The sequence below is a fragment of the Phyllobates terribilis genome, unplaced genomic scaffold (assembly GCF_046119375.1).
Source record: "Phyllobates terribilis strain yellow unplaced genomic scaffold, ASM4611937v1 Scaffold_8__6_contigs__length_399053987, whole genome shotgun sequence".
Classification (NCBI taxonomy): Eukaryota; Metazoa; Chordata; class Amphibia; order Anura; family Dendrobatidae; genus Phyllobates; species Phyllobates terribilis.
This window is the reverse complement of record NW_027362768.1, coordinates 147,135,586-147,162,880: the sequence shown is the minus strand read 5'-3', so window position 1 is coordinate 147,162,880 and position 27,295 is coordinate 147,135,586. Positions and strand designations below refer to the sequence as shown.

Below are 27,295 nucleotides of genomic sequence, written 5' to 3'. Positions count from 1 at the left end.
AAATATGTTTTAACTTGTGGTTGGGGGAGTTGTGTGAAAGGACAGTTACTTCATTAACTCACAAACAAGAAATAAGTTAAGCATAAGTTTTATTAACTCCATACAGTGTGATCTGCCGTACTGCAGCCCTTTCAAGCACAAAGGTCACGCAGTAATGGATAAGACCCGTCAAGCTAGATCTGGGGTTATCAGCGCATCTTCTGTCCCCGCACCTAAATATTAATATACAAACTGAATATGATAGAAGCAGCAATTCAGTACAATGTTTTGGGGAACAGATCGATCCCCTGAGCTTATACTTGGTGGAGGTTTTCCTTTCCATAGTGCTTTGGTTTCAGGTTGGGTTCGGCAAAAACAGACGCAGCCCATATATAAGTGTGGCCCTTTTTTTGGGGGGGATGGTTGAAAATGGCCGTCCGTATGGGAAGTCACCACAGTAGGGCCGGTGACACTGGGGTACAACTGGAAGCAAAGGGGATTTTTGTAATTCCCATTTTTGCATCACCCTTCACCCCCAAACTTATAAAATAAGCAAAATAAAACCAAACCACACACTTTAAAAATGCTGGGGGAATCGGGGGTAAATATAAGTAACCCTATAAATTGAAGGGGTTAGCTAAAATCTTTACTTTTTCACTTATCTGTTGCCTCCAAATGTTTCTCAGCTCAATTTGATTTAATAAAGCTGAGCTGCAGTACCAGATGTAGCCCATGGAGAAGAGTGGCGCTGTTTAGGGAAAAATAGAAATATTTCCCCAATCTGACACAATCCTTTTTAACTCCTTTCTTAAAGTCATCCACAAACGTTTATAACCCACACTCTTAATATATGTGAAACAAAACACATACCAATCAATGCAACAATATCCACACAACTTTTTGTGACGTTCTGTTCACTGAACAGAGCTCAGCGTGAAGTAAATATATTCATAAGATACTGGTCCGGCGGCTGGAGCTCAGGAAAACTTTGTAGTTAGGACAGTTGTCCCTTGTGACGTTGCATTGTACTAACCAGTATGGACTCAAGTCATTGATCTTATTTTAGATCTAAGACAAAGTCATATATTAAAAAAAAACAACAACAAAGTACTAGAAAGTGGGAAACTTTCCAGAAAAAATAAATAAATTTGGCTTTGACTATTTTTAAACGTTTATTCCCATCTCTAAGATACTATCCTAATACGTTGTAGGTGTAATAATAATATTAGCAAATACCTTCAATTAGAAATGTAGTATAGTTATTCTGATTAGCTATGTTGCTTACCCCATATGCAGAGCATTATGGGAATACATCTTTAGGGTCTCATTATATATATATATATATAATTTTATCAATAAAACACCATGCGGTTGATTACCAGTTGTTCCACATACGTGCGTGTGTGTGTTCTCAATGGTGAAATAAGTAGCTGCTTGTTCTTGAGAGATGAGGTGCCAAAGTACAGGGCATGTTAAAATCCAGCATACCCAATCCTTCTTCCCGCTGGGGAAAGTCAGGATAACTCTATATTTTCCAAAATTTCATTCCCCACGGTGGATTAACTAGAATCTGCAGTGTAAAGTGTCTCGCGGGGAGGATGTTAAATATGCGACATGCCAATTTATGCTACCGATTTTCACTGTTTGTAATGCCAAGGGTTAAGAGCGGCCCTATCACCACTACAAGATCTGCAATCAAATAAATTGGGATTTGGAGTGTTTGTGACCGATGTGGATTTTTGGGTAAATTCCTGGTGGGCTTGTGCTTTTACACAGGAGCTAAACAGAGCAAACCGAGCTGCAAAAAAAAAAAAAAAAAGGGGGGGAATATGCATGAAAGGCCAGCGTCCCCCATGGCTTTGTGCCTCTTACTGCACACAATGGTGACTTTTATCTAAGGTGACTGGTGGTGGTGGTTGTTGTTGTCTTTTTTTCTAAGCAGCCATGCAAAAAAAAAAAATATATAGATCTACATGGCCGATGCCATCCAGCTCTTCTCTCAGGTGTGTGACTTAGACAGCCATGATTCCTCCATGTTCAGGGGCGATGTACATGTTGCAGCTCGGTGCATGAAACAAACGACACCAAAAGGCCACCGTTGTCCCACAGAGTCCACCCGCGCTCATATCTGAGCAGTCTCAGGTTACATTTTTTTTTAATGAACTTTTTTTTTTTTTTTGTTTAAAAGCATCCAGGAAAAATAATCTATAAACCAGAAAGTGTGGCAGAGTCTCATCAGTTCTCATATGATTATTTTGTGGTAGGGCAGCAGTTTTAAGGTGCTGGTGAAGCTGCGGATGTCCTTAATTTGCACAGTGTCGGCCATTAAAGGAGACGCAGGAAGGAAAATCAGATCGGTGATGTTCCCGTAAGACGATTCGGGTTCCCCTGCTGGAGTCTGAGAAGCGATGATGTCTGGTTCCTTCTCACCGAATCCAACCACCTGTAAAGAAGAGAATCCGGATTATGTGGAAATTTGTCAATTAGTTTATCAGAATAAGCGGATGAGCATCTACGTAAAGGAAGAATACGAGTCTAACTTGTTCTTCCGCAATCGGCGCTGATGACCAATCTACACGTACAAGCTCGGACACGTACACAATCGGCAGGCATCGTACATGCGCCCAATACTAATGGACAGCACAGGTGGAGGTTACCTGGTGACTGACCGCAGGTCCCGCAGGTAGGTGTAGATGCAACGTCACTGGCACGTCTTGGATACCCCGAAACAGACATGAGTGTTGCTGGACAAACCCAGAAAAATTTAGTTTGTGGGGGGACATACAAAAGAGGGTTGTGCTGATCATCAACTCCATGCCAGAAGCGCTCACCGATATACAGTGTGGTTTTGGTCCCGTGCCGAAATGCGTTGGTTGAATAAAAACCCTTGCTTATATTCTCCGGATCTCATCCTTTCCGTGGCATGGAGTTGATGATCAGCACAACCCGCTTTTGTATGTCCCCCAACAATCTCAATCCTCCTGGGTGCCAGTGACGTCACACCTAGCTTTCTGTGTGCGCCGCCCGCACCTTGGGATAGTCCCGACGCACACAGACAGTGTGAACGTAGCCTTACGATGTCATAAAACAGCACTTACATGGACACTCAGGACCTTCCTGTCGCAGTCTCTATGAGCCTGGAACCATTTAGTCATGTCTTCTTTGTTAAATGTCTTCAGGACATTAATCTGAAATGAAAATTATAGAATTATTGAAGCGCAGTAGTTATTGCATCAGAACAGCAGAAATTCCTGCAATTATCCAATTCCTCCACACAGATCGTGCAGAAACCTTTTTTCGTGCCAGATCCCAGTTGAGCTGAAACGGAGTCATATAAATGACCGCGACACATCTGCAACCAGTGAATATACCCCAAGAATTGACCAGGGTTATTTATGTAAGACGGGCGGGACCCTGGTATACAACGGCATTGTCTTGTGTAAATCTCCAGCGAGAATATAATCCAGAAGTGACGATCATGGACTTTACCTCGTGCTCCAAGCGGTCAAAGAGATACTGCTGGGTGAGGACCTCTCCCCAGTTCCTGTCCACTTCTTCTCCGAGGTGCGTGTCCTCACATTCCTTCAGCTTTATTAAAGCATTAACCTGCAGAAAGAAATCCGCGTCGGTCAGAGGACAGATGAATCTAGAAATGATTGAGTACGGTAACTCCGCAGGATTTTCTGCAAGATCAGAAAAATAAATGCCCAGTTCATCTGTTCCATTTTTGCAGAATGAAAAGGACATTTAATGAATTTAGCCATCTTTATATCCTAATGCAAGATAGAAGGGGAGACTCCTTCTGCAGCAAAATTTTGCTGCAATTTTTTTAGAATGCAATGACTAATTACCTTTTCTGGATCTGACGGGTCAGATTTATAGAGAAAGCACTCAGCTAGCAAATGTAAGAAGCCACTATAGTACCATTCTACAGCTTCCCCCCTTTCATTATACCCTATGGATCACAATTTTTTTTTTTTCTTTTGCTGTAGCACAGTAACAATTCGGCGGACTCAGACAATTCTGCAAGAGCTTTTCTATCCAAGCGGCAGGTTACCTGTGTATTAAAGGATTCATCCGTTAAGTTGTCAATTTTTTCCCCAAAGCAAACTAAAAATTCTTCTATTTTCTTATCCACCAGTTCGGAGCTGCACAAGAAAAGTCATTGCAAAAAGAAAAAAAAAAATTAGACCCATGTAAAAGTTAGTTTGAGAACAGTACCTGATCGAAGCATAGGATGTGATCGGTACTGGGATGGATACACTCCAAGTTAAAAACCCTGGATCCTCAATCTGGGCACCATTTATTTTCAGTGTGGCCTAACGTTTAACAGATCTGCACCCCTCCCCCTGATCATCTACTAGACATAATTTTCCAAATTCCATCCTAGATGCAATGTACATTCCTCTTTCCGCTTATCTCCTATACACTGGCTGTGAGATGTCTCTTCCCCACCTCTGGAATTCCACACTGCAAAACATGAAATAAAGGTATTCCCATCTAATACTCTTAAGGCGTATAAATAAGGCCTTATTCACATGACCCATTCAAGTCTATAGTTGTGTGGAAATCATCGGATTGCACTCGGATTTCCGTGGACTCACACAATGGAGAAGATGGAGAACAAGTTCTCTCCATCTTCTCCATTGTGTGACTCCACGGAAATAAGAGTGCAGTCCGATGATTTCCACGCACCCATAGACTTGAATGGATGTATGACATCCAAATTGCACTGCAAATACTGCAAATTGCAGAATGCTAAATTGGTATGAGGAAAAAAAACGCAGATCTGCACTGCCCCATAGTATAACATTGGTCCGAGTGCTATCCGCTAAATCATCACAGAGCACTCGTCCTATGTATACGCCCTACGGTCTAAAATATGAAAGATGCATGGGAGTTCCAACCTCTGAGACCAGTAATAAAAGGAATGAGGTCTATCAGCCCTAATTCCAGTACTAGCCACCCCCAGTCTAGGAGACTCTATTAAAGGGAGTGAAGCTGTGCAAAGAAAATCTAAGAAGGAGCTTCAGCCTTTAACAGTCGCTGCTACTCCTACAATCTCAGAATCGTGGGGGTCCCAACAAGTTTAGTGCCCACTAATCAGATCTATTCTTTTGCCCTTTAAAAAAAATTATGGCATAGAAGACGGAGCATCCAGACAGAACATTCTGCAGCTCCTAGATGAATAGGTGGTGTATCTGGAGTGCAGTCTGGACTCTTCATCAGACCCGCATTGCCTGTGTAAGCAGCGATACAAGCACAGCAAAGTGCAGGTAATGGTGTAGGACTCAGCAGCATTTCACTTACTTGAATTTATTTGCCTGCGTTTCAACAGTGACTGAAAATCCAAGGATGCCAGATGTATTTCTGCAGGTTGGATATACATGGTACCTGTAGACGAAGGAGATGGAGGTAAATATTTCTTATATATATATATATATATATATACATATACACACACACACACATACAGTATGTACACCGTTCTTAAAGGGATTGCACTAGAATTATAACGATATCCCCAATCCATAGAGCAGGGGACAACATACAGATTGCTGGGGGGGCGGATGATTGGGACCTCCATTAATCCTGAGAACATGGCAGATAATGAGCATGCACACCTCCGCTCTAGTCATCGTCAATGAAGCACCCGGAGATAGAGGATCGCTGTACTCTGCCATCTCCACAAGTCCCATACAGCAATGAATAGAAAGAGGACAGGGGCTACTTTAAAATCCTCCGGCTCCTGTGGCTACTTACCCGAGAGTCTGCTTGGTTCTTAGAAAGTCAAAGCAAGGTTCCTCCATGTGCATCTGGAAAAATTAAAATCATAATTAAAAAGAAAAAAACAAACTGATCCTCGCTGATGTGATATTCAACGACGCCACTGTATTGTTCCTGTTAATGTAGCAGCTCAAAAGATGAATTTCACCACCAAAGTTCTGCATTCAGAGTCCTCGCTATGGTCGTCACCAACATGGCCCTAGAATGTATTTGCTACATGTGAGGCCCTTCTGTGTTTTCCAGCCGATATTGAATTATTCCTTGTGCAAATTTCAGGATGCTGGATCCATCTATCCTAGTGCTGATTCACATAGCCTTATAGCCGCTCTACTTTTTTTCATTCGTAGTATGGCTGCAAGTTCCGGTGTTACAGCAGCCTTATGACCCCCAACTACCTGCCTCATTGGCATATATAAGACAGTTTGTTCAGATCACGAGACTTGCGGTCGGGACAGGGACCCCCCCACCCCCCGAGACACTTGCGGTCGGGACGGGAAATAATATGAAAATAAGGCTGGGGTTACACCTGTTGCACGGCTAAAGTTAACAAGTTGTTGCAGCACAATACAACTGAATGGGGGCACAGGTTGCAAAAAATTTCACGCGGTCAGTCATCTCGCAACTTACTTTTTGTGGTCGCAAAGTGTCACCATTCGCTTGTATTGCGCTGTGCTGTAGAAGTGACACCTAGTAAACTTGGGTTTCGGGCAAAATCGCTGCGTAGCCCCGGCCTAAGAGGCCGTTATATAATTGTATGAAAGCTCAAAGTGAAGAATCCACTCTAAAATAAAAATCTGAATACTTTGGGACGAAAATCTAAAATTACTTACCACCAGCAGCTCCATCAGAGTATAGTCATGTAAATTCCTAGCACCAGACTGCATTAAAAAAAATAAATAAATATAAAAAGAATTAAAAATAAAAAAATTTAAGGCAGCAACAACTCCTCTTCTGCTTCGTGATAAAATCTCTCCTGTCCCCACCTGGTAATACACGGTGACCTCGGAGTTGGAGTCGCCTTTATTCAGAGACTTGACTTTACACAGGTGATGAGAAGTCGGTAACTCCACCACCTGGAACTGCACCGGGACCTTGTTCTTCAGAGGCAGAGACTTCAGCTTACTAATTAATAAGAGATGACGTCAGGTAGAAGGAGGGTACGAGAAGAAATGCTCAAGCTAGACGGTGCCACCCCGTGAGTCTTCCCAATGCATGACTGACGGAGCCAATTTTACATATATAATTTCCACTTTATAGCAAGATTTAATACAAAAAAGACATTAGGCAGTATGTGGGTATCAAAAACAGTGCAATAGTCTGCGGTGTAGGGCCAAGGCATGAATGGACATCCGAATGACAAGACCTCCACAAATCAGACATATGTTCAGAAATGACAAATTACAGGTATGGTCTCACCTTCTAACATAATTCAGAAACTCTGCGGACTCCTGGATGAAACAAAGTATAAAAGAAGAGATTACACAAAAGTATATAATTGTGCAACTAAACAAAGAACAGAAGACCTGCAAACAAGAGTCCCGAATCTGGACAGTACACACAGTACATGGAAAACCAAAAATGTCATATGAAGGTGCCATCCTGAATCTCCATACCCTCACCTTACTGACGAAGTTGCCCTGGACCAAGGCTTCTACGTATAATCGAGACTTGAATTCCTCAACGAATGAGAGTAGTTGTTCCAAAGTCAAACCCTTGTGAATCGTGCGGTATTTTTCTATCATGGACCAACGATTATGTTCCAAGATCAAGAGCCGCACATCCCTGGAGGAGAGAAAAGAGGTCAAATCCCAGTGTAGCGAAGAGGATCGGTTTTACAGTATGAACTGTAACCCCCAGTGCCACATTTTGTAAGACACCACCCCGAAAAGAGCAACACTAAAAAGTTACAGGAAAGTTGTGTGCCAAAACCAGTGTGGTTTACATATTATGGCAATTTAGATGAGGTGATAAATCGGCAATCGAGCCCATATAATCATACTGGAGATCACACAAAGAACGAGCAGCACTTGTTCATCAGGTGATCAGATAGTTTACGCCAATATAAAGATCCTCGTTATCAGCAGCACGCCGTTCTGTGTACACAGGACACGTGCTGCCGGTAACATGACGATCGTAAATACATTCATTCAACCTGTTCCCACCGGTTTTCGGGAATTTATGTAAACCCCCAATGAATTTGTATATAGTCCTTTTCCGCTTAATAAAAAGCAAACATCGGCCCATCCAAATACCTGCACATGGTGCACTTACTTTCCCAGTTTCTCAGGTTTGATCAGGAGGTTAAAGTAGGTCTTTTTAAGCTGTTCTGTGATCATCTCATAGACGTCAGAGGAAGCCGTAAAGTCAGCCAGGTAATCAATGATCAACTCAAAAAGAAGCTATACAAAAAGGAAAAGAAAGATAAGGGGAGAGGTCAGTAATTCAGATTGGAAATTATGTAACAAGAAGTAGAAACTTGAAGCAATTCTGCAAAGCACAGACTGAGGTTATTTCAAAGGGCCGACTATGTGAGTACTCCACAATTATAACTTATCACCTATCCACAGGATAAGTAAGAAGATGCTCATCGCTGGGGTCCCACTGTTCATGAGAATGCACTACAGAAGAAAAAAATGGAAGGGCCTAATCCATCAGAAGTCATCCAATCGGATGGTAAATTCTTGTCTCACATCGGAGTTTGACAGTACTATCTATGGGACTGACGGAAACAGCCGAGCGCAGTCCCATAGACAATGAGTCTGCGCACCTCTTCTACATTCATGGTGACCCCAGGACCAATGGGGATCCCAGTGGCCAGCAAGTTCTCCTCTATCCCAAGGATAGGGGATAACTTGATATTTTGGGAACCACCCTTTTAACACCTTATGTGTGATGATCTTCTACGTACGGGCAGTTTATGATTGAATCCCTTGACTTTAATAACGAGTCCATGCTCTCCGGCCACCAGTTTATATTCTAGTTGAGCCACGTCAGCTTCGTAGGCCGGCTCTGCCAGTGTGTGAGCCAAAATATTCACAAATATTTCAAAGAGAACCAAGCTGTAAAAGCAAAAAAAAATACAGTCACAACCGTCCCAGGGCAAAAACGATTCCAAAAAGATCAAATACAGTAAAACAAATCGCATTACATCCAGTTACACGGGTTAGCCCACCATGACATATCACATCCAGTACACAAAAAAAATGAATAAAAAAAATTAATAAATGGACACTCTACCCTAATTATTAATTGGATAGTGGAGCTGCCAGTCACCTGGTTCTGAAAGGAAATGCAAAAAGCCCCATTCCCTTAAAGGATGTTTCAGTTCCCAGCACAGGGGGTCTAGGACCCCATAATGAGGGAACATAGCAGTAAATGAGCTCTGTGGGGTGCTGTATTGTGACACAGTACACATGAAAAGTAACCAAAAAACTCTCTTCGACATCATTGTCTACATTTACATCTCATTTATTGTTGTATTTTCTGATTCTGTCCCCCTCAAACTAAAGTAAATGATGCGTTAAATAAGAAGGTCATGAATTCTATTAACGTTATACCCCTTGTGGCCAGAAGTCCTCAAACTTACGTTTCAGGTGATTGCTGTATTAATGGAGAGATCAGGTGAAAGCGGATGTAAGCTAAAAGAAAAAAAAGGAAAAAGTTTAAACGTGGAGTTACGTAACCAGAATCATCTTCCGTTCCAATATTTTTGCAAAAATTTACTAGACAGATATTATGGAGGAAGAATTTTTATGACTATTTCTGGAATATTTTTCATACCTTTAGGGATCTTAAACTTGTTGTCTTTCTTGTACCACAGGCAGCCCTCCTTAATGTCCAGTATCTTCTCTGGATATTCTGTGTCTGGACAGTCTGAGGTCTTCAGCGTGAAGTCAGTGGCTGTAGAGGCCATTAAAAGACTGTAAATTCAGTGATGAGGCCGAGAAAGTACCCAAGGTTCTTGCAGCATTACTTACCAATGAACTTGTTTTCAGCCGGGAGATGAAGGTCTGGATTCACGGGAAAGTCGCTGGCCCACAGCTCTTTCCATTTTGGGTCAATCTCTGCAGAGAAATGCAACATAATAAAGAATGCATATATGGTATTATGGTATATAGCAGCCGTTATGGTCTATAGCGTTACCTTCAATGTTGTACTGGGTCCCGAACCATTTCTCCTTCATGGTGCATTTGCCTTCGTTGTCTGGAGAGAGGAGCAGCAGGTTCGCCTTCTCCGGGGTGAGTCCTCGAAGAGCTTCGGCAATCACCTGTATGTAAAAGCTTGTGTAGGTCATGATCATCCTGAACAGACGTCACTTAGGCGAAATCCTTAGAGACATTAATATTATGTAAAATAATAAAACTAAAAACCTTAAACTCACGTCAGGGTTGTACTCGAACAGAAGCTGGTCTCCGGTCAGAAAGTCTTCTTTGGGGAACAGCTGCATGTTCTCACAGATATTCTCCACATATTCTATAGGATCGGTCTGAAAAGAGAAAATAAAATATTCTAAAAACGCAAAAACTTAAGGTTTATTCAGATGAGCTGACAGTCAGAAAGTGAGCGTACGTAAAAACTCTTGTTCCCAATTACCGCCTTGTGCAAACACGGCGACAATCACCCGACGAATGAGCAAAAAGCCAATTCATCAGATCAGATAGTTGTATGTAGTCAAGTAACACTCGTTAAAGGGGTTCTTTGGGACTTTTTCATTGATAGCTAGTGCACGTGATCGTAATAATCGGACAAGTTCTATCCGTCATTTTGACGGATAGCACTCGTCCCCATGCTATTCAATGAGGCTGTGTATATGTACGACTTTTTCCTTGGACCAATTTGGTCCGAAAAGAACAAATCGCAGCATGCCCTAGCTGCTTCTGGTGGCACTCGGCCATTCATATCTATGGGTTCGTGGTAAACATCAGACTGCACTCAGATGACATCTGAGTGCAGTCCGATTTTCACAAACACACTGCATGTAGAAGATAGAGAATTTTTTTTTCTTCTTCTCCACATCCAAGAAAATCTGACCGCACACAATCAGACCGATTTTCTCGGGTGACCTTAGTCTTAAGAAAGCTTATCAATGTGATTGGTGGGGGTGTGACACTCGGCATCCCCGCCGATCAACTGCCGATATGCAGTATCCACCCATAGTCAACATACAGTACCAGGTGTCGCAACCAAAGCAATAAAAGATTGATGTCTTATCCTCAGGATATGCCATCAGTGTAGAAGTCCCCGACAACCCTTTTAACAGTCCGAAATCTGCCTGTCTAAATGCAGAACTAAAGTGCATCTCCAATTACACAGAACACTTGTGCAACAGATTCTTAAAGTGCATTTACACGATATAAAGCTTAATGTTTATTGGCACGTTTACATAAACTGATAAAAACTGATGGGAACAGGAATTCGGCCCTATAGACATAAGTCACAAGCAGATGTGAAAGGAAAGAGCCCAGCGCTCTAAATAAACCCCAAATGTCCGATTCAAGATTTTTTGTGGAGCAGTTTGGACTAGAGACAAGATTGTCACATTACGGCCGTATCGGTGAGCAGGTATTTGGATGGGATTTTATATTTTTAGGGTAATTCCTTATCAGGGGGCATCTGAAACGTTGCCTCCTTTGATAGAAAATCTCTGAAGCCCTTTAATTTTTGAGTATTAGTTGTGATCACGATACACAGACCCCCAAAGAAAACTTCTGTCAAACTTCTATAACAAGGCAGAGGGTCAGAGGCTTCGTCAACCTTTCCCTCTACAGTCCGGTACCTGCTCCTGATAGTGAAACTCATTAGCTTCAATTTTCTGAATTTCCCGGAAGATCCTGAAGAGAAAAAGGATCAGAATCAGTGAAGGTCAGAATTATCTAGATAAATGGGTTTTAATAAAGGGAATAACACCGACCTCTCCTGTGGTCCCAGCTGCTGCAACATTTTTAGGTATTGGAATACGAAATGAGTAACCTAGGAAATAAAAAAACAAAATATTATCTTCTAAATATGCAGGCAAGTCACATGCATCCATCATCACGTCCAAGCCAAACCCAATGACAACAGCAGGAAAAACGGACATGATGGGGATTACAAATCTGCAGCATTGGTCAATTTATGCTGCGGATATATATATATATTTTTTGCATCGGTTCTTAAAAAAAAAAAAAAAAAAAAAAAAAAAAAAAAATCGCTGCAGATCTTTGCAACGTGGGAACGTGCTCCTGTATAGGCAATCAGATGCCTTTAATTAAACACAGAGGGCCAGAACAGTCACCTGCAGAATAAAGCAATTGCAGCTACCATTGACTCTGGAATATTTGGCTGTAGTTTAGCATGTAGTGAATAAATAGGAGGGATAGGTGGGACTGTTCTTTAAGGGGCAGACAGACGGCCATATTCCTCATGTAAGGATAGCATTGCAATCCTCGGACTGGCCGGCGGCTCTCTTGACCTGAACACAGCAGCATGTGTTTCTATGCAGCTGTCACGCTCAAATCAGCAGAGCAGACGGACAGTCCGAGGATTGTGATGCGATCCATGCGAGGAATACGGCCATCTGTCCGCACCCTAAAGGGGGGAAGTCCACTACTCGGACAAACCTTCTTAATCACCATGTTAAATAATAACAGCCTATTCTCATTTCTGGGGGACCTGGTGCCGATGTCGTTACAGCAGCGCTGGGTCTTATGAGACGTCACGAGCCCCGAGAGACCTAGTGACATCGCGCAGAGGTGTGGGGAATATGGGGATTAAGGGGTTGTCCGAGCAGTGGACAACCTATTTAAGGGTTTTTCACTCTTGCAACCTGCCTACTCTTCATACCTCGCAGAAGTGCTCGTGTCCGGCGTCTGTCAGCGTGATGGAAATACTGAACACGGAGTACGTCGTATTCTGCTCAAAGCCGGTCTCGCTGTTCCCTCCAAACAGAGCGACTGCCCAGCACCTGAGGGAGGAAACAAAATAACCAAGGTCCAGTTTCACTTCAAATTACAAATGTCTGCATTATCCTTAAAGGGACGGTATAAAATAAAAGCCCCCGATGCATAGAATGGTAAATGACAAGCTTGAAAGTCTGGTGCAGCGTTCACATCCACGGCTATGGCTCCAGCCCATCTTTTACAGTAAAGTATATATCAGTCTATAATGAGTCTACACAAAATGTAGAGTAATAAACTGCTTTTGTTTTGTTTTTTTTGTTATCTTGTATTGTTCCAGAGTTACAGCCTGTATTATAGTCCAGAGCTGCATTCACAATTCTGCAGACTTCAGAGCTGAATTCTCAACATTCGTACTGGCTTAACGTTTGGACAGTTTTTCTCAGATCAATTACATTGTGTAATATATCATCTTCCTACCAGACACAGGAAAAAAACGAGCGTCTGTATCACAGGGGTCAGCTATGCCGTTAGGGTGTGTTCACAAGATGCAGATTCGCCCATTGCATCTGAATGGAGCAGTCTGTGTAATAGTTAGGAGGGCTTGCAGAAATCCCTACAAGGTTACCCTTAACAGTGCTTAAAGGGTGGGATCTGTACATCTCCAAGTACAGGGCGGCATCACAGCGAATCCCCCCACAGTACGGTACGTTACTTACTTCTTGCGCAGCAGGGACAGGATGCTGCCTTTACCCTCGTGTCCTATAAGCCACGAAATATAGTGAAGAGGTTTCACCCTTAAAAACAGGTAAATATATTACTGAAACGCAACGTGAACGTGGATCAGAAATAACAGGTTAGATGCTAAGGGCCGGAGTACGAGGGGATGGAGTTTTCTTCTTCTTTCAAGAAATTCTATTCTGACATTATCACAAGTGTATAAATACGTTCTTAATTATACAGACACTAAAAAAGCTGTGTGATAAGAAAATATCTATCGCCCCCACACCAGATACATACGTCTTGCAACACTGACCACAAGGCCTAATACCTAATACTTTTCAGCAGTGCTATTATCATCACAGACAGGATTACAATGACAGGTAACACAGGATCCACTATTTACAATAGGTGATGTCACAGCTCACCTCCTCCTCAATGACTGATAACACCTCTATATACAGTAAATAGCCCAGGATCCACTTTACAATAGGGAATGTCACAGCTCACCTCCTCCTCCTGTAGAATGACTGATATCACCTCTATATACAGTAGTAAACACAGGATCCATTATTTACAATAAGTGACGTCACAGCTCACCTCCTCCCCTCCCTGCCCAATGACCTTTGCTCAGGGCATGAATATTACTAAAGAAAAAGTTAAAGCCAAAATGGAGCACACAACACCTGGAGAAAAAGCTCATGTCAGAAGGGTTCTTACTTGTAAAATTTTTCCTGGGGTGGAAGAGCCCATGTTATAGTGAGCGCATGCACCTTCTTAATAGGGACAACTACAAGAACAAACACAGGAGGTTATAGAGAGGACATGGAGATGGTTATCACTGTCACAAATGAAGAATAAAGCGTTTAACTTAAAGAGTCTGTAAAATAACTAACACTGTAAAGCCTATGAGAAATGAAAAAGTATCATCATTTAGTGGCTGTTAACAGTCTGTTCCTGAGCCGTCATGTAGGGTGATGTGACCTCCAGCTCTTTACTTTCTGCTACTGACCATTCAAAGCACAGAGTTCAGAGGTTTCCGGTCTGTGCTTTGAAGCGAAGGCAGCCGGTCAGTCGGAACAGCGCTGCTTGCAGGAGGCAGGGCTCAACCAGCAGCGGTCACACCAGTGCTCTGAACGGGGATGTGATTGGGGCACTGTCAGAGATCCTCGGTGAGTGATTGGAAATGTGTACAGGGAAAGAAAGCAGAAGCCACAGAAGCAATTCAAGCCTCACCGAGAATAGGAAGACTTTTGGTGCTTACCATAAATTATATTTCTTGCAGCCTTCATTGGGAGGTGATGGTCAGAGGGTATGATACTGGGAGTTCCAGAGTGCTAGATTGCATTATAATAAATGAACCCCTCATATGACTCATTGATCCCCTGTAGCACACTGAGCCTGTGTACTGCCGGTGTGTGCACCTGTAACATTAGTGACTGCAGGAGAGTCTCAGGACTGTGCATTCTAGGATTGGTTGGAGGGAGAAACTGTGGGCATCAATGGATCCAGCTTGAGACTGTTGAGTCTCAGGATGGCACTTTCTCTGGAAAGCAGCAGGGGACTTAGGGTGGGAGTATGCAAGCAGGTGGATTGATACAGCTCTGGCTGAGTGCACACTCTTGGGAGGGGACTTCAGAATGTAAACAATAGCAAACCATAAGGATGGCTGCAGGGGAACTAAAAAAATGGAAATAAAAGGTAACAAGTAGTTTTGGGGACTCTCTATGGGGACTGAGGGATCATTTTTTTCCCTTTTCTTTCTTTTGACATTGAGGCCGCATCTTTCCCCGACACATGACAGCTGGTTTAACAACTGCAGGAGGAACGGAGTCCCACCCGCGGCTGTTTAGCAGTCTCTGACAGCGGGATATAACATGCAACGGCCGGAAAAGCATCATTCTGGCCGCCCATCGGCGTCTCGGTCACGTGATTGCAGGGTGCCGAAGGGTTGTCATGACAGACGGGGGTCTGCAGAAAACCCTCATGTGAATGAAAATGTATATTACAGGGTAGCCGTTCAGATGAATGGTCTCATCTATGCAATAGAAGGACAGAGAGAATTTATAAGCTAAGAACCTTCGCTTTCTGTAAGTACAGCTTTTTGAGCAATAATATAGTCTAAATACAATGTTCACACTGACTGCGTATTTTGGCCATAGTGGAGTGCTGCTGTGCTTTTTTTTTTACTTGTATCTACCTATATAGGTATATAGAGATAGACAGATATCTCTATCACAAAAGAAAATAGTAATAAACCTTGATAGGAGGCCTACGCTCCCAAGTATGTCCATAATACAAACCTCTGTAGAGAGAATTGAACCCTGGAGTGTCGAAAGGGTCGCTCAGGTGGCTGAAGTCAGGTTTTAGAAAACCACTACAGGGGAGAGAAAAAATGAATTAATGCTCTAAAATTAATATTTTGTAAGTCAAAATGTAACTAAGATCTTTGTATTTAGAGCAGGACACACGTCACATGAGAAGTCATGCAGAAGAAAGTTACTTACTTATTAGGAATGGTGCAGAATATCTCCTTCACCCATTCCTCCAGAGTATCCAGAGTTTCTGGAGAGATCAGAACACAGTGAGTATCAGCGTTACCATCACCGCCGTACGCACAGCTCCGCGGGGGGATTCCATACCGTTAGACTGTACGGCCAGGGTCATGTAGTGGGCAGAGTAATAAGTCTTGTAAAACTCTCGGAGCCGGGAGTGGGTGTCTATCTTCTTTTCTTCAGGTTCATACTTCAAAGTCTGAGCATTTCCTATAAAATCGAGAGAGCAGCCATGTAGGATAAGCAGTGATTATACAAGGTGCTAACAGGTTTAGCCAAAATACATCAGTAGCAGCGTTTCAGAGAAAAATACAATTTTTTAAAATTTTTGGGTGGGGGGAAATCTCAGACATCTGCTCAAAATGTATATAATAAACCTTTTTGTCAAAGAGAACTCACCCCAGAAAAACTTCCCCATTGGATGACCAGGTTTTGCCAAACTCCCGAAAAGCATTTCCTTGCGGCTGGAATCCGAGGGCCGAGCGAGCTCATATTCTGCGATATTAGCAAAAATAACATTTATTATGTCTACTCTATGAGAAAAAGGGGGGAAAAGGGTAAAAACTGGACTTACCACTATCCACAGCTTGGACTTCCCGGTCTATGGCGTCACTGACCATCAGCGGGGAGATAAAGAACTGTGCCCACCTGAGGGGAACATAGAGCACAGGTCAGGTCCGTGATGAAGGTGTACCGGTATGATCTCTGGGGGTCCAACCAATCATAAGTACAGGGGTCCCAACCGATCTGTAGTGACCTGTGGTCACACATGCTCACTATGGCTCCATTCAGATAGGGGGTTTTGAACCCCCATTCCTGGGATTGGTGGGGTGTCAGCAGCTGGATCACCAGAGACCATACATTTGTCATCTATGCCAACTTTACCCAACTCAATACGTTTAGGGAGCAGCGTAGCGATGGAGTATAGTCGCCTGCCGAGAGCAGACGGCCCCTTGTCCTCTGCGAGGTGGAATATGGCTACCCGACCCCTGCAATGATCAAGTCTTCTTAGCCGTACCCTTCCTCACTAATAAGACAAACATCTTACCGGTCCAGGGCTTGCTTGAAATGCTTCCTCTGTACATCAAACTGGAAAATGGTGCGCTCGCAGTCCGTGGAGGCGTTATCACTGCCTCCGTGTTTTTTAAGGAAAGCATCGAAGCCGTTCTCATCCGGATATTTTTCGCTGCCCATGAACACCACTGCAAGAGACGTACAAGAAGACACGGTCACAGGATCCTCTTTAATTTTACATAGAAATTAAACCTCCTTATTCCAGACAGGGTTTCCTTTACGCTGCCTTCATTTCACAGTAATACGATCGGTGACACTCACTGTGTTCCAAGAAGTGAGCTAATCCAGGGAGATCTTCTGGATCACTGAAGCTTCCGACTCCGATGCAAAGGGCGGCTGCGGACTAGAGAAGACGCGATTACAATGGAACAAAAATGCCGACCACGTCTGAAGCATTACAGCAAATCAAGGAACGCATTACTGCATAGAAGGATATTGTGATAGCGGAGCCGGTGTCCTAAGGGGATCATGTCCGCCAGGACTTGCTACACAGACTCTCCGGTCAGGCATTGCATCCCGAAAAATACCTTTAAAAAAAAAAATATGACGTTGCTTTCAAAGTCTGTTTTTTTCTACTGTACAGCCCCTGGGGCGCTGCCGGGAATGGAGAGATGACAGGCACGTGCGGAACGCCATGGAGGGCTCCGCTCACAGGGGCACGCCATGGAGGGCCCCGCTCACAGCGGCACGCCATTCAGGGTCGCATTCCCAGTGGCATGCCATGGAGGGTCCTATTCTATCCCCTTTGTACGTTCGGCCGCTGCTCTCCTGACTATGAACATTTGTGCAATCCCTACAGCAAAAGTTCATACCAGCTTTTCTGTGCACCCCTTCTTCTCTTTAGCACACTGGCTGTCAGAGTCTTCGTCCTCCTCATCATCATCCTCCTCCTCTTCATCCCCACTGTCATCTTCAGTGTCATACTCCTCTTCATCATCGTCGTCGTCATCCTCCTCCTCATCAGAAGATTCGCAGGCAGTGTGACCCAAGGAGGCCATATCGGAGATGAGCAGAGCTCGGAGACCATTGTCCAGCTGAATAAATCTATAAGGATAAAAGGAAATTAAAAGATCAGAAATGATGAAGATGACGGACCTGGGAGTGATAAACCTGAGCTTCATTATAAACATGCATGCTCTGATTGAAATAAACATGCATGCTCGGCCAATGAGGAGAAGTGATAAGGAGCTGCCAGACAGCTCCTATCTCTCAGAAGAATGAAGAATCTCTCTCACCAAGGAGCTGCCGGGCTGCCCCAATATTCCACATTGGATCATCAGCTGGGTTTAGCTAAGGGCAGCTGTAGGGCACGGACAGAGGAACGCTGTAGGCACATGCCCTATAGTGAAGCACACGGTGTGCCTACTGATCATCATCATACTGACTTCCATGTGGCTGGCACAATTTGGCAATTCTTTAACCTGATCTGGTGCAAAAACCCTAATCTTGTGTGAAAGAAGCCTATAGATTGAGAAACAAGCTGACTGTGTATACAAATTAGAAGAAATATAATCCTGCAAATCCAAATCACGGTAAAAGTTGTAATTCACTTAAAAGTTTATGGACACCTCTGCAGGTATTGTACAAAAAAAATATTCCATAATTGGTTAGAATTAAAAAAACTTATTTTTTTGCAGCTTGCATGTATTACAATCTACTACAAGCTGCTCAATCCTGTTCAGTGCAAGTCCTGATAAACTGACAATACAAAAGAAACCTTGAAAGACAATCTGAAAGGGAATCCGTTCCTCCATTACTGAGAAAACAGCGTTTGATTTGATATGCAAATGAAGCAGAAGAGTTATGGTAGATCTGAAGCCTCTGTCACTCCAGCTCTATACCTCACCTGGGGCTGCCTCCTCCTGTTTCACTGATGGCTCCTATGCCTTACGTCACACAGCATACAGGCTGAAAATCAAGTAGGAGGGAGCAGCGCTGGACGGGAATAGAGCTGGAGTGACAGAGGCTTCAGATCTACCATAGCTCTTCAGCCTCCCTCATTAACCTGTCCAGGAACATTTGCCATCAGAGAGTACAAAGGTGCACAATATTTATTAATGGATTAATGCCATTTTCAAGATCTCTGCTTGCTGTCAATAAATGGGCAGATCCTTGTGTCACAGTGCAGGTTGCAATAATCATCCGAATAATTAACATATGTAAGGTTTGACCTTGAACATTGTGAGAAAATAAAACTGCAGAACTTTTAATTAACTTTAAGTAAATAAATGTGGAATACTCTGCATGTGCTGCCGTGCCCGGGGATCCCTGTACAATCTGTGGGCACCACACATCATATGGAGCAGCTGCAGACGGTTGGCATTATTATGTCGTTTCATACCAGGGGGCTGCACATATGAGAAAGCAAAGAGAGGGTTAACCGGACATACATAGAAATAGAGGATAAACACAACTGACTGAATGGAAAGAGGGAGGCATATCTAAAGAAGATTATAATGCAGTCTGCAGATCCTGCAGGGCACGTATCAGGTTAGCTAAAGCTGACAATGAATTAAGGCTTGTAAGAGATGTCAAAAGCAATAAAAAAGGATTTTGGGGGTATGTCAAAAGTAAAAGAAAAGTCAAAGATGCTACAGGATTTTTACAGGATGAAAATGGAGAAATGGTAAGAGAGGATGTTGAGAAGGCCGAACTTTTTAATTCCTATTTTGCAACTGTTTTCTCTCAGAAAGAAAATGTAACATCAACTGATCTTCACTGTCCTTTTAAAGGAATAGAGGAATCCAAGTTATCTGTAAACAGAAAGATTGTGAGGGAATATTTAGCTAACATAAATGAGTTCAAGTCTCCAGGTCCAGATGAATTACACCCCAGAGTACTGAAGGAGATCGTAGAAGAAATTTTAGAACCACTCTCCATAATCTTTGAAAATTCTTGGAGAACAGGAGAAGTCCCAGAAGACTGGAGAAGAGCAAATGTTGTTCCTATCTTCAAAAAGGGGAAGAAGGTGGACCCAGGGAACTATAGGCCGGTGAGTCTGACTTCTATACCAGGAAAGATCTTTGAACAAATTATTAAACAACATGTATGTAAGTACATGGATAAGAATGAAGTGATTAACCAGAGTCAGCATGGGTTTGTAACTAACAAGTCATGTCAGACTAACTTAATTTCCTTCTATGACAGAATCACTGACTGGGTGGATCAGGGAAATGCTGTAGATATAGTATATCTTGACTTCAGCAAAGCATTTGACAAAGTATCTCACACCATCCTTATTGAAAAAATGACCAAGTATGCAATGGACCAGGCAACTGTTAGGTGGATTCATAACTGGCTTAGTGATCGGACTCAAAGGGTGGTTGTAAATGGCTTCACATCCAGCTGGATGAATGTCTCAAGTGGGGTACCACAGGGCTCCGTCCTGGGACCTGTATTGTTCAACATCTTTATCAATGATTTAGATGAAGGAATTGAGGGTAAACTGATTAAATTTGCTGATGGCACAAAGCTAGGAGGGATAGCTAATACTAGAGAAGAGAAAGAGGATTCAAAAAGACCTAAATAAACTGGAGCAGTGGGCAGCAACCAACAGAATGGCTTTTAACAGGGAAAAATGCAAAGTACTACATCTGGGCAATAAAAATGAAAAAAGCATATACAGAATGGGAGGAATAGAGCTAAGCAACAGTACATGTGAAAAAGACTTAGGTATACTAATAGATCATAGACTGAACATGAGTCAACAGTGTGATGCAGCAGCAAAAAAGGCAAATACAATTCTGGGATGTATTAACAGAAGCATACAGTCTAGATCACGTGAAGTCATTATCGGTCTTTACTCCTCTTTGGTCAGACCTCATCTGGAATACTGTGCACAGTTTTGGGCACCACATTTTAAAAAAAGACATAGACAAACTGGAGCAAGTTCAGAGAAGAGCGACCAGAATGGTGACTGGTCTGCAAACCATGTCCTATGAGGAACGGTTGCAGGATTTGGGAATGTTTAGCTTGCAAAAAAGAAGACTGAGAGGAGACTTAATAGCTGTCTACAAATATGTCAAGGGCTGTCACATTGTAGAAGGATCATCTTTATTCTCATTTGCACAAGGAAAGACTAGAAGCAATGGGATGAAACTAAATGGGAGGAGACACAGATTAGATATTAGAAAAAACTTTTTGACAGTTAGGGTGATTAATGAGTGGAACAGGCTGCCACGAGAGGTGGTGAGTTCCCCTTCAATGGACGTCTTCAAACAGAGGCTGGACAGACATCTGTCTGAGATGATCTAGTGAATCCTGCTTTGAGCAGGGGGTTGGACCAGATGACCCAGGAGGTCCCTTCCAACTCTACCATTCTATGATTCTATGACTGGCAGATAGAGGGTTACAGTACCGCAAATGTCCTGGGGGGGGGGGGGGTGCAAGAGATCGTCCCAAACTAGAAAACACTAATATGACAAGGGGCAAAGAATAGGAATATTCAGGAGCAAAAATGAAGGAACAACGTGCCCAGGAATAAGCAGCAACTGGCACAAGAAAGGGAGCAACAACTGCACACAGAAGGGGCACAAACTGCTGCAGGGAAATAGCATGGGCACATGGGACACAGGCACAAGATCCTGGCATAGGGGGAGGAGGGGGCAGCACCTGGCCCAGGAGTAAGACAGGGCAGCACCTGGCACAAGACCCTGGCATAGGAGGAAGAGGGGGTGGCACCTGGCACAAGACCCTGGCATAGGGGGAAGAGGGGGTGGCACCAGGCACAAGACCCTGGCATAGGGGGAAGAGGGGCCAGCACCTGGCACAAGACCCTGGCATAGGGAGGAGGAGGGGGCAGCACCTGGCACAAGATCCTGGCATAGGAGGAAGAGGGGGCGGCACCTGGCACAAGAGGAAGAGAGGGCAGCACCTGGCACAAGACCATGGCACAGGAGGAAGAGGAGGGGGCAGCACCTGGCACAAGACCCTGGCATAGAGGAAGGAGGGGGCAGCACCTGGCACAAGGCCCTGGCATAGGGAGGAGGAGAGGGCAGCACCTGGCACAAGGCCCTGGCATAGGGAGGAGGAGAGGGCAGCACCTGGCAAAAGGCCCTGGCATAGGGAGGAGGAGAGGGCAGCACCTGGCAAAAGGCCCTGGCATAGGGAGGAGAGAGCAGCACCTGGCACAAGACCCTGGCATAGGGGGATGAGGGGGCAGCACCTGGCACAAGACCCTGGCATAGGGGGAGGAGGGGGCAGCACCTGGCACAAGACCCTGGCATAGGGGGAGGAGGGGGCAGCACCTGGCACAAGACCGTGGCATAGGAGGAAGAGGGGGCAGCACCTGGCACAAGACCCTGGCATAGGGAGGAAGAGGGGGCAGCACCTGGCACAAGACCCTGGCATAGGGAGGAAGAGGGGGCAGCACCTGGCACAAGACCCTGGCATGGGGGGAGGAGGGGGCAGCACCTGGCACAAGACCCTGGCATAGGGGGAGGAGGGGGCAGCACCTGGCACAAGATCCTGGAATAGGGGGAGGAGGGGGCAGCACCTGGCACAAGATCCTGGAATAGGGAGGACAGGGCAGCACCTGTCACAGGAGGAAGAGGGGGCAGCACCTGGCACAAGATCCTGGAATAGGGGGAGGAGGGGGCAGCATCTGGCACAAGACCCTGGCATGACGTCACGCAGTGGTGACACTTACCGGTACTTCTTAGGGTCACTGGGAGATTTAATGATCTCCAAGTCCTCAGCGTTGCCTTTGGTTTCCGCCTCTTCTCTGTCCGCACTGGTGTCGCCGTGAGTGGCCGGGCACGGGCCAGCGGACTTGTGGGGGTTTCTTGCGGGCATGTCGCAGCGATGACACGGTGTTACAGTTTACAGACACCCGGTGCTTCAGGCCACACAGAAGCCGGGGATCACCGCCCCGGCCAATCAGGAGCGACAGGCGCGATCACATGCCCCTCAACCTGCCTGTCAACAAGGAGAGCGCAGCAGTGGGGCGGGGCTATCTGTTGTTGACCACTCAGAGCGCTGCTTGTTGCAAGGTTGTGAAGTTATTCAGGAAGTTTGTAGCTGTGGAGGCAGGACACGTGGGGGGGCGGGTGTCAGTCAGCCCGGAGCAGATCGCTGCACTACTACATAGATCCTAGAGGACAGACTGGCGATTACTCATTGCCGGCACAGAGATGCATTGTTACCAGCAGTGTAAGGCTGGTGATTGGCTGCTCCGGCCAAGAGAAACTTTTAGCAACAGTTTTTTTTATGTCCCAGTGACCACATCTAATGATATGTATAGCATGTAACTGATTTAAAGGGACTGTCCACTAATCAGATGCTGATGGCCTTTCTTTAGAATAAGTCCTCAATATCCAATTCTCAATTATTTCCAGTGGCGCCCCCTATGTATGTAGTAGGCACAATTGTACACTGCATAGTAGTTGTTCTTGTGTACTGCACATTAACACCTACTTAAGTGATTAGCCGCTGCGCCCCAACCGGGAGCTTCATGGCCGAGCAGCTGCATGCAGCCATACATCACCAAGCACAATGAGCGTCGGATGGAGTGGTGTAAAGCCGCCACCACTGGACTCTGGAGGAGACGTGTTCTGTGCAGTGACAGATCACACTTCTCTATCTGGCGTCTGATGGAAGAGTCTGGGTTTGGTGATTCCAGGAGAACGTTACCCCCTGACTGCATTGTGCCCGCTGTACAGATGGTGGAGAAGGATGATGCTATGCGCTTGTTTTTCAGTGATCGACCTCGATCCCTTCGTTCCATTGAAGAGAAATCTTAATCTTTCAGCACAAGACATTGTGGACAATTGTAGCTTCCATCTTTGTGGGAACAGTTTGGGGAAGACCCTTTCCTGCTCCCCATAACTGTGCCCAGTGCACAAGGGCCATACAGACATGGAGGGGGGAACATGAGCGGCCCCGCTCAGAGCTCAGACCGATAACGAAGATTGTGATTCCGGCCTCCCCCAACATCAGGGTCTGACCTCTCTATAAAGAGGCAAAATCTCCTACAGACGCCTCCAAAGTGTTGTAGAAAACCTTCCCAGAAGAGTGAGAGCTGATATATCTGCAAATGGACCAACTCTATATTATATGGAAACTAAAAACCTAAAGAGATGAACAGGAATATAAGTTGTTGTGCCTACAGTGTGTAGGCGCATGTTCACGCTGGCCACTTAACAGACAAAACTCAAGATAAAAACATAAGCAAATACCCTGCAATAAATACATATCAATGGTGGATGTAAATATTATAGTGTGCTTGCTTAACATAATTTTGATAAAAAAAACGTAAAAGCCACATCACAGTGACCCTAGTTAGGACAGTCCTAATCTCTAAAAATTAAAAGCTTACCATTTGTCAAGTGACATAAATGTGAATAAGGGCCAAGAAGGACAGAGATCCCGACTATTGATGAGCGAGCATGCTTGTTTAATTCTTTAAACGAGCAAGCTCGCGTACTCGCCGAGTATTTTCGACGTGCTTGGCCTTTCAATTTCAGCTGCCGCGGCTGAATGTGTTGCGGCTGTTACACAGCTGTGACACATGTAGGGATTGCCTGTTCAGCCCTTATTCACATGTACGTCACTTGACAAATGGTAAGGTTTTAATACTACAGGTTAAGACCGCCCCGAATAGGGTCACCGTGACGTGGTGGGATGGCTTTTACGTTTTTGATTTTTTTTTTAATCAAAATTATGTTAACTAAGCACCCTATTATTTATTTACTTCAGGGTATTTGCCTATTATGTTTTTATCTTGGGTTTTGTCTAATATGGACCCGGTCACGTGATTTATGCTGCTGAAATCACCGCCAGAGACCAGACTTGTCTGACTCCACCCCTAGTTCTTCCCAGTGCCGCCGCTGCAGGTGATTGACAGGTCTCTCCCATAGTTAGAGCCCTGTCAATTACATAGAGCAAGGCTGCAAAAAACTGTCAGGGGGCTCACTAGGATAGTCTCATCTCTGGCTATGATCGTCGGCCGAATCTTTAAAGTATAACTTCTCTGTAACACCAGAGCGTTTTCCTTGTTCTGATTGCTCATTTTGATCAATGTACTGAATAATCTGGTTAGTTATACAGTAAACTTTGCACTCAGCATGGTGAATATTTTTGGATTGTCACCATATAATGGAGCCAAACAGAGTTCACCATAGTATTATGGAACCCACCCCCATTCGGAAGATTGGCAGTAATCGTTCAGTGAGAGCCTGTGGGAAAGTAAAAGTATTCATTGGTGAGGTCGCCGAAATATGCATTAGGCTAAGGAGGGTCATACACACTATTTGGGATTTAAATGCCACAGTTTGGACATTGTCCTGATGCCCCTTCTCAAAAGTTGACAAATATGGGATTTTTTTATGCTATAAATCAAGATAGTTGGTCTTCTATGACTTCACAGATCGAGCAATCCTCCCCTAACCTACAGGCGATCATTCTTTTTCTGGGAATTTTTCATAATGCCGACTAACAACATAAACAGTCCCCAGCCACAGGCTGGAAGTAGGAGATCAGTCGTCCTGCAGATATAAAGCTCCAATTAGTTTAAATCAGGTTTAAAAGGGAATAAGTCATCAGAAAATGACCTGTTTAAAAGGAAATCTGTCATCAAATTTTTACTACCCTATCGGAGGTCAGCATGATGATATAGGGGCAGAGACCCTGATTCCAGTGATGTATCATTTACTGGGCTACTTGCTGCATTTTTTTTATAAAAATCCCTGTTCTAACTTCTGTAGATCTATCAGTTCTCTGAATGTTGAGCTAATAACCCCGCCCACACCACTGATTGACAGCTGTCAATCGGGTGGGGTTATACAGATCTCATGAATATGAAGAACTACCTGGCAGCAGGTTTACTAGTTCTCTAGTGAAGATCTTTTGTTGATAAAACAGTGATTTTATCACAACTGCAGCAAGTAGCCCAGTAAGTGACATCGCGGGAATCAGGGTCTCCATCATGCTGATCTCAGATTAGGTGAAAAATCCTGGTGACAGATTCCCCTTAAGCATATGTTCACATGTGTTTTTGCTGAGAACAATGAAGCTGTGAAGACCCAGGGTCTTCCTTGGGTGTAATGCTACTCAGACAACACAGGGTGAGGGTAAACCAGTGTGGCAATACTTTATTGAACCACAAAACGGGCAATAAACATCCCGCCTGGGATAGAACAGCTACGACTTTGGGGCTTCCAGGGCCGACTACCTCAACCAGTGCCCCCCCCCCCCACACACACTTTTGGCGGGCCACCATAGACCTGAGGTAACGGCAAGCTTAGGAAGCTAGCAGTCCATCGAGGTACAAGGCCAGGAGACCCGAGGGTCCCACCCTGGCCTCGCCGAGAGTTTCCATGGGGCCGGGGGGGGGGGGGGGGGCGGACACATCAAAAACAGAGATCACGCAGCATTTTTCCTGCAAGCAAATCAGTATTTGCTGCAGATTTTTGTGCTGCAAATCCTGAATTTGTGCACGTACCCCTAGTGAGGTTTTTCTGTTAAAGGGAATCTGTCTCCAGGTTTTTCCCATTTAATGTAGGGCCAGGACCTGTACACCCCCTGTTATATACAACATTTTAAACTGCTGTATATATGCCCCCAATACGCTCTTCATAAAACAAAATAGCTATTATTATACTCCCCTATCGCGCGGTCCGGTCCGATGGGCATCTCTGGTCTTGATCCAGCGCCTCCTCTCTTATGATCGCCATCCTCCTTCTTGCATCGTGTGGATGACATGTCCCAAGTTATACACACGGTCCTGTGCATCGCGCTCCTGCACAGGCGAGTATAATAAAAGCTATTTTTTGTTTTATGGAGAGCAGATTGGAGACATATATAAAGCATCCTCGAATGCTGTAATGGGGCTTACAGGTGCTGGCCCTACTTTATACAGGTTCCCTTTAAACTTATATTTAGAATTTTTGTCATTTTATTTTTTCCTATCGCAATATTTATTACAAATAAATATTATAACTATTGCAATTTTCACTCTCCCCACTGGAACTTTTTGGACTTTAACTTCCTGTTTCAGGAAACTCACATGTACATTAACTTCAAAAGAACAGACTCTTGACCCTATGTTTTGTATTGAAGCATCGAATGAGCGTGTGCAAAAGGTGATTGTGAAAGGAGGAGCTGCAGGGTCAGCTGTGATTGGTGGATCCGGTGTTATCAGCTGTGTATAGAGGTGTTACCTCTCATTGTAATCCTCTGCCTCTGCTGATAATGAGCCTGCTGAAAACAAGTGGAAATAAGAGTCTAAAATAGCCCCAGTGGCCAGTGTGAAAATTGCAGGATTAAAAATTTAACTTTTTAATAAATATATGGAAAAAAAAAACAAAC

General features: G+C 44.3%; 1 protein-coding gene across 1 annotated transcript; it reads right to left on the bottom strand.

The window, feature by feature from the left end:
* Positions 1-1,715: 1,715 nt before the first annotated feature.
* On the bottom strand, positions 1,716-22,913 carry NRDC (nardilysin convertase). The gene is made up of 31 exons (XM_073643483.1): positions 22,638-22,913; positions 17,803-18,034; positions 17,252-17,333; positions 16,965-17,118; positions 16,491-16,564; positions 16,316-16,411; positions 16,004-16,126; positions 15,869-15,926; positions 15,665-15,738; positions 14,082-14,151; positions 13,361-13,438; positions 12,589-12,709; positions 11,678-11,736; positions 11,543-11,597; positions 10,148-10,252; positions 9,910-10,033; positions 9,744-9,830; positions 9,547-9,666; positions 9,353-9,404; positions 8,675-8,825; positions 8,038-8,165; positions 7,386-7,548; positions 7,183-7,214; positions 6,750-6,888; positions 6,597-6,644; positions 5,743-5,795; positions 5,290-5,373; positions 4,037-4,127; positions 3,469-3,585; positions 3,078-3,167; positions 1,716-2,422 (listed from the first exon to the last, which is right to left on the bottom strand). Exons 1-31 carry the CDS (start codon positions 22,781-22,783, stop codon positions 2,222-2,224), a joined length of 3,207 nt encoding a protein of 1,068 aa, XP_073499584.1. The 5' UTR covers positions 22,784-22,913; the 3' UTR covers positions 1,716-2,221.
* Positions 22,914-27,295: the final 4,382 nt, after the last annotated feature.